Below are 7,609 nucleotides of genomic sequence, written 5' to 3' on the forward strand. Positions count from 1 at the left end.
TCAAATATACATTTTAAATAACATGAAAAGAGAACATGTAACAATGAGCAGACTCCTCTTACTTGTCAATATGCAGCTGATCCAGCCCCATCATGAACTGCAGATTATCAATGATTACGTGACCCATGTCATACATGTATACTGCATGTTGCATTGTGTCAACCACAGACCTGAAGAGAAAAAGAAAAGAAACAGTCAGACAGGACACCAAGCATGACAAACTCTAGATACTAGTGTACTAGATATTATGTTTGTGTAAATCAGTATCAGACTCGAGCGCAGGGGGCTTTCAAAGTAAAAAAATAAAATAAGTGGTTTGCATGCAAGATATTTACCATTAATTCACTGTAGAGGAAAAAGGGACGCATGGCAGAACCAACAATAAGTGTATGCTGCTCAATTCCTATCCCTTTATGTAAACCTGTCACCTTAAGCTGCTTCAATTTGTACAAAATCAGACCACTCAAATGCAGCTACATTAAAAGGCAACTACAAAATTTGAAGGTGCATCCTGAACCCAAGAGTGCCATTTCATTGCTGGTCTGGAGTTGATTTAGAAGAAGCTGTGCTTGTATAGAGATTAATACGTAACAGAAATGGCTGCATTGGTCTCCAACTGGAACTACGTAGTGCAATTCATGCTTACCTACGTAAAGTATTTCCTAGTAGTGGATTATATTGTACACACTTTACATACGTGATGTAACCAGATAAAAAAAGCAAAGTAGTGAGAAGGTAAATGTGTTCAGTCATCTCACTGGCTTCCATCACCTGACCGAGACACAAATTCTAGAATAATGACACTTCACATATTCTAGTTCCTGCATGTAAGCTGTCAGAACTTTATAATCATCTATTCACGCCATTTTAAAGGGAGGTGTGTACTATAAATTAAAGAACTTAGTAAATGTTTATATGAATAATCCAACAACTCATAGAACCTATAAAACAAAATGCAGACATGATACATGCATTCTACTAAATAAAAACTCAGACTTGGCATACTGATTTGGTGTAGCACCATGATTTCATCAAAATATAATGAAAGGTCTAAAATGCACTCAAGATATAAAGGTCACAAAACACTCAAGATGGAAGAAGGAAGCTACTTGCTAAGCAACATGTTGCAGGGGATGCTCTGTGCTTCACCCCTGTCTACTACTTATACAGTAAGCTGAATATACTACTCATTTCCAATCACTCCTTTAATTTACAAAAAGAAGGTTGTAACCAGTATCAATGCAGCTATTACAAAACGTCATAAAATACTATTCACATCATCTAAATGTTGAAAAAATGATTAAAAAAATACTAAACAAAAAAACACCACACTTTTTTGAAAATACCTGATTCGGGGACTACTTTAGATTTCACTGACATTCACCTTAGCGATTTACTATTCTTTTCACATCACATCCTTCTCCATTTTTATTTTTAGAGTCGCCATTGTTACTGTATCGGTATAGATTTTAGGCTACCCTTAGATGATACAGCAGGAAAACCTCGGCACTCAAGCTGTTGTGGAGCTACAAGTCCCATGAGGCATTGTAAGACTGACAGCCACAGGTGTAACTCCCAGAGGCATGATGGGATTTTTAGTTTAGCTCTATCTGGAGTGCAGAGGTTGCCTACCCTGTGAGGCAGTGTAAATTCTGTTATTCATTGGACTCAAAGGGATAAGCCATCTAGTGGCCGATTAGTAATATCACATCTACAAAGAAGATCCTTTACTAGGGTTACAAATGTTACATGAGTGAAACAATTCACTTTGCTTGTTTATAAAAGTCGACAGAACATGTTCATGTAGAATCATTTTACATTTCATCTTTTATAGTGGTATTGGCACGGGATACAACACTTTGCATATCAGTGACTGGACACAACCAGTATACGCATGCTTACAAAATACCCAGGCAGCAAAGCGGTGTAGAGTACCCCTGAAGAATGGGGGAGATGCCCCAAAACACATTGCTTAGCAAATAGCTCAAAAGGGAGGATGGTAGAGTAGCAGTCACACAGTGCCAAATACACATGTGGATGCAATTCTGCAGGTCCATGCTGGAAGCAAAGCAGCTACATGCAGACTTAATGGCATCACAAGCTCCAAGCAGCTTCCTTGTTCCATCTAGTGTGTGTATGCAAGACATCCCACCAACTTTGTGAATGCATTTTAGACGTATTATAAAGGGATGCACAGATATCGTTTTTTCAGTATAGAGTACAGATATTTGTTTTTCGGTACTCGCCGACAGCGAGTACCGGTGCCCTGATTATCAGGAAGTCGGGCGGCGGATCATGACCCCTCGCCCGGCTTTTTGATTGCCTGTAAAGCCGGAGTTCTAGCAAAAGAACACCGGCTTCACTTGCTGAGCAATCAGGAAGCTCGGTGGCGAGTCATGAGTTGCCGTCCGGCTTCCCGATTGGTTAGGAAGCCAGGCTGCCTAGCAACAAGTGTATCTGGCTTCCTAGCCAATCATAAACCCACCGCCGGCTTCCTGATTGGAAAGGAAGTCGGCTGCATGCTCCCTTGGCACTGCCGGTCAGAGGGAGATCTCCCTCTGACCGAAGTTCCTGTATCGAAGCATTTGGGCGAGTACGAGTACTCACCCAAATACTCGTTATTGGCACCGATACTAGTATCAGTATATCCTAATTTATAACTGCAATAAACTGCAGTGATACAGCAGACTTTTCAGTCCTTCCAGAAGCTTGCTAGGCTACAACAAATCAGTACAGCACAAGAGTTTTATTGTTATCAGAATGATGTATTGTTATTCATTTTATGTTCATGTTTTCATTGTAAGCACTTATTTAGAGGCAAACTGTTTTGTAACACCATTATAAGCATTTCACTGTTTCTGTGGCCCTTTTATAACAGTTTTGGAGCATACAATATGATCCAAGGGACAATGCCAAAGAGAACTACAGTAGGATAATGATACACAGCATATCTCACTAATATACGAGATACAACAGAAAGCTTGCAACATCAGAAAAATTTAAATCCCCCCCAACAAGCTTACAAATGGCAAGGCAGTTGCTAATCTAATGTATTAAACACAAGCAGCAATGATTTTAGAGAAGGTTCGATATAGTTTTATTTATTGACAACCCTGTCTGGTGTCTTACTTGATGTTTTGCTGCCCGTGGAAGGTCATAAAATAAAGAGGCAGCTCTTCAAATCTGTCTGCCCACTCGTCATACACGTCCAGCTGTTCTTCCAGGCGCAGCATAGAGAACTGGGTCAGCATGACTTTGGCCAGACGCACGTTGTTGAGTTCAAAACTCCCCCACAAGGTGTTAATCCCCTGCATGCATAAATCCAAAGCATATTCACTCATGAATGTTGTTTTCCCACTACCGGTTGGACCTAGAAAAAAAAAGTAAAGAAAATTCAAATCAACAAGGATAATGGAAAAAGAAAACATAGCTGGGAATGTTGGCTTTTACACTGCCATCTACTGGTAATACAGTACAAGTCATACTTCTTATTCAACATGTTATTTCCACTTTTGTAAATAGGCTTTCATCCAGACAAGCTGCAGCTGTATGTGGCAAGGACCATCTTCTGGATGTCAAGTAGTACAAAACAACAAGACCAAGTTACGTGTTGCTGAATGCTAGATCTGTCATTTGTAGTATGCAATTCAGCAAGCCGACTGATGTAAAGGAAAAAATGAATCACAAAAGGGTTAAAACTAGCACAAACAAGTTTGGGATTTTTCATCCTCACCCATGCGGCCCTTAAATTGAGGCTGGACCAATTCTAGGAGCTAGGTAGCTCCTACCGTTTAAAACTTACAGCTGGTGATCAAAACTGCCCATACTCTAGGGCTGCAACAACTTATCGATAATCCATCATGAGAATTGTTAGCAACTATTCTCAATTAATTGGTGGAGGGGAGGGAGAGGATGAGAGATTTTAATGCAACCAATCAAAAAAATTTTTTTTTAAATCGGGCAACTAATCGATTATGAAAATCATCATTAAATGCAGACCATATACTATATCAATTTCGCACAGTGGGTGTCACTGTTGGCATCCCTTGATCAGTAGGTTGGAAAATCTTTAAACAGAATCAGTAGCCTATGAGCTGCCGGCTCTGTTCAGGTATTCTGACTGCAGCCATCCAAATACAATGCAAACAGCAGGAGATTCCTCTATCAATGCTTGTAAGTGGTGATGGAGGAATCTAATATTTTCTTTGTTCAGCTCAGGGACTGAACAAAGAAATATTACAATGTATGGCCAGCTACCCAACTTTTGAGGTTTCCTCTAGTTGTTATCAATGGAATGGCTTCCAAAACATCCTGCTGGCTCCTGGATTGGACAGACTGGCTTCTGAATTCCATAATACATTTGTCCAAACCTGACAAAGTACACCACAACTGATAATCACAAACAACCAGCTGTAACTCTCAGATTCCTGTGAAATCTGCACAAAGTTACGCAGCTTCCCTGCCTCCAAAATTGAAGCCCATCAACAGGCCACTCAGACACCCAGCAGTGACTATGGGAAGTAAGAAGGTTGAACATGTTTCCCCATACCCGGACGTACCTGCCATTTGAGTGGAATCCTACCACTTGAGTGGAAGCAGGGGAGCAAGATATAGATAAAAGCAAGCAATGTAATCAAGAGCTTCCTCGAAATAAACATAATTACTTTTACATTAAAGTGACTCTAAACTGATGAGTTAAATCTTAAAACTGCATTCAAGTACCTTAACTGTTAACAAAAATGTATCTTATTTGTGTAGTTCCTCAAATCATCTCTGAATTGGTGCTGATACTGTCCTTCCTTGTGGAGTGTGGCTACTTTTGTTCCCCATGGTCCCTGTGTGTGTTGTAAAGTAGTCACCGCTCCAAGCTTGCTCCCGTGATGGACTACAATCGCAATACAAATTAGTAAACTAGACATGAGATTGTAGTCCATCAAATCTTGAATGTGTTTTTATATCCCAACCTATTATATGTCATTTTATTTTACCTGTAAATATTGTCAATTCCCCTTTCCTGTGTCCTTTAAGCAGCTTATTTAATTCAGGAAATCTGGCCCACTTTACTCCTGCGACTTGCTCTGCATTTTCCAGCTGACCAAACACCTCTTCCCTGAGCTGGCGGAATGAAACAATAGATTTGTGACTGGCTGGGAGAGAGTTTTTCAGGATCTTATTTAAATTAAGTCCAAGATTAAGCGCCTGCAGAGGGCCGGGCTGATTGTCTCCTGGTCTGATCAACGAGCACCTCTTAAGATTCAGCTTTCGAGAAAATATTCTGGACGCTTCCCACGCATGCAGATCATCACCAAGCCATAGAATAATGCGTTTAAACTGTTCAAGATATGGTAAAAGGACGGGAGGCAAACAGCTTATTCCTCGTGGCAGTGATACTGTGGTTACACCTGTTGCTTGGTGTAAGGCTAAGCAATCTGTTTCCCGGCTGGTGATCACAACTTCTGTGTCCTTCTTTCCCAATACAGAAAGGCCAAACAAATTCTGATATTGTGAAGGTCGGGGGTAAAGAGTTTCAATGTAACTGACAGTATCGTCCTGGCACACAGCCGACAGTAATTTCAAACCTTTAACAGTAGCATCCCTTGGGCTATACCATGGAAACACCAAACTTTTGGTGGGTTGGAAACACTTTACCCCAAACTTCTTCAGTGTAGCGTTGGTAATTTTAGAGATGCTGAACATAGTCTTGATAAGCTGAGCATCCTCTTCTTCCAGGTCATGCAACCAAACTGCTTTGTTCCAGATTCTGGTCACCTCCATATTATTAAAGTGCCTTTCTCCATCCTCAGAATCACTGTCCCCGAAGTAGTTATCCACGCTGTCAGGGTTCAGGAAAGAACATTTCTCTTTGCTGAGCAGTTCCATGCTGTCTTTAAAGTCCTCCCAGGTACCCTCTACCAATGTTTCCTTGCAGAGAAAGCGCCCAGTGGTCTTGTCAATGAAAAGATTGTTAGCTTTGCTTAAGGTGAAAGGGCTGGGGACATGCAGGCAGCTGTAACCATCATGGAAGGAAATGTTATTTGCACGGAGGTACTGTCGGATTTCAGTCACTGTCACTGGTGTTGTGGAGGATTCCAAGACTGTTAACAGATTTTTCTGAAAGTACCTGCGGGCCAAGCCAGCAGAAGCCGGTGTCCCTTTCCTGGCAATCAAATTATTTAATCTGACCTTCCCAGCACAGGTAAAGAAATGATGTTCCAAAACCTGGGATGAAGCCCCAGGGACGAGTCTGTAGAAGGCACATCTCATCATCCTGGTTGGCAGCATAATTTCCCCAGAATAATCCTTCTACTCTTCATAGAGAGAGCTTAGCCTGTCCAATCCTCACTTGTGGATCTGGCGATAATCACGAGGTACCGCTATGACAGTGGTCTTTCAAACTCCTTGACACTACGAATATTACCACCCCACAGCCTGGTTTAGGCAATACGAATGTGGAGTGACTGATCATACCATGGTCATTCCACGCAACTGGTTGCTGTCCTTTGCCTGAAGTCAAGATGTCGGCATGCCACGGTCATTGAAGTAAAAATAAGACTTCCAGCTTGATAGACGTGATCAACTTAGCATGAAAGCATAACATGCATCAATGCCATTTACTGAAAAAAAAAAAAAACACAACAATGTCCACATTTTAGTGCAAATTTACACGCACATATTTTACAGTTTACCAGTCTTTAGATGTTGTGGTTTTCTTTTCTCAAGCCCCTCTTCCTTTATTTTCACCTGGTGATCAACCAGTAACACACTGTCTTAACGGTGACATTAAGGCCCCGTTCCCACTGCGTGATATGCAAATCGCGCGTTTGTCGCGCGATTTGCATATTGCGCGACATCGCGAGATTTGCCGCGCGATGTCGCGTTCAAGCTTGCATTGAGCAAGCTTGAATCGCGGCTAAATCCGCTCCAAAAAGGGTCCTGCTGTAGCGACACACGACCCGCGACAGCAGGACCCTTTGCCCCATTGGATTGCATTGGAGCGCGATATCGCGCGGTAATTTGCCGCGATATCGCAGGAATGACCGCGCGATAAATCGCTCAATGTGAACGGGGTCTTACTGATCGTACAGGATCAATGGTGAAGCAACATTGTTACCCTAGGACAGGAAATGTTTTAGGGCTACAGAAACCCCCCCTCCCCTCAATATAGGGGAGTTTTAGAGGTAGCAGGTAACAATGCTAAATATAGGGGAGTCCTAGAGGTAACAATGCTAAATGATAGTCAGCATTGAGTACAGGAACTTATAAGCTAACAAGATTTCTGGCAGGATCAGCAAATGTAATATGCACTTTAACAGATTTAACAAAATCCTTCAATGCTATATTTAATGGTCCGAAAGGAGGCAATAGAGGATCATACACACACACTTTAAGTTTGTCTCAGTTATCACTACCCTGCGTCTCCCATCACTAACAGTTCCATCTTTGGCCTTGATCTGTCTTCTTCCGTCATTAACCCTACTTTGCCTCTGTTATTACAGTCCTGCTATGTCGTTTCCAACTGCCTTGATCAACTCCATAACATCTAGAGCTAACAAATGGCCTCAATTAGGGCAGTCAGCAAAGGTTCCATCCTGCAGTGAAACTGATGTAG

General features: G+C 41.7%; 1 protein-coding gene across 1 annotated transcript in view; it reads right to left on the bottom strand.

Annotated features, from left to right (window-relative positions):
• The window catches only part of CUNH10orf2 (chromosome unknown C10orf2 homolog), a 15,026-nt gene extending 8,759 nt beyond the window's left edge, over positions 1–6,267 (bottom strand). Inside the window, exons 1-3 of the mRNA XM_018553392.1 lie at positions 4,989–6,267; positions 3,130–3,370; positions 63–170 (exon numbers count right to left, since the gene is read on the bottom strand). Coding sequence (XP_018408894.1) covers positions 63–170; positions 3,130–3,370; positions 4,989–6,267 — 1,628 coding nt within the window. The remainder of the gene's footprint in view (positions 1–62; positions 171–3,129; positions 3,371–4,988) is intronic.
• Positions 6,268–7,609: the final 1,342 nt, after the last annotated feature.

This window comes from Nanorana parkeri, unplaced genomic scaffold (assembly GCF_000935625.1).
Source record: "Nanorana parkeri isolate BGI_ZX_2015 unplaced genomic scaffold, ASM93562v1 scaffold119, whole genome shotgun sequence".
In the NCBI taxonomy this organism is placed as follows: Eukaryota; Metazoa; Chordata; class Amphibia; order Anura; family Dicroglossidae; genus Nanorana; species Nanorana parkeri.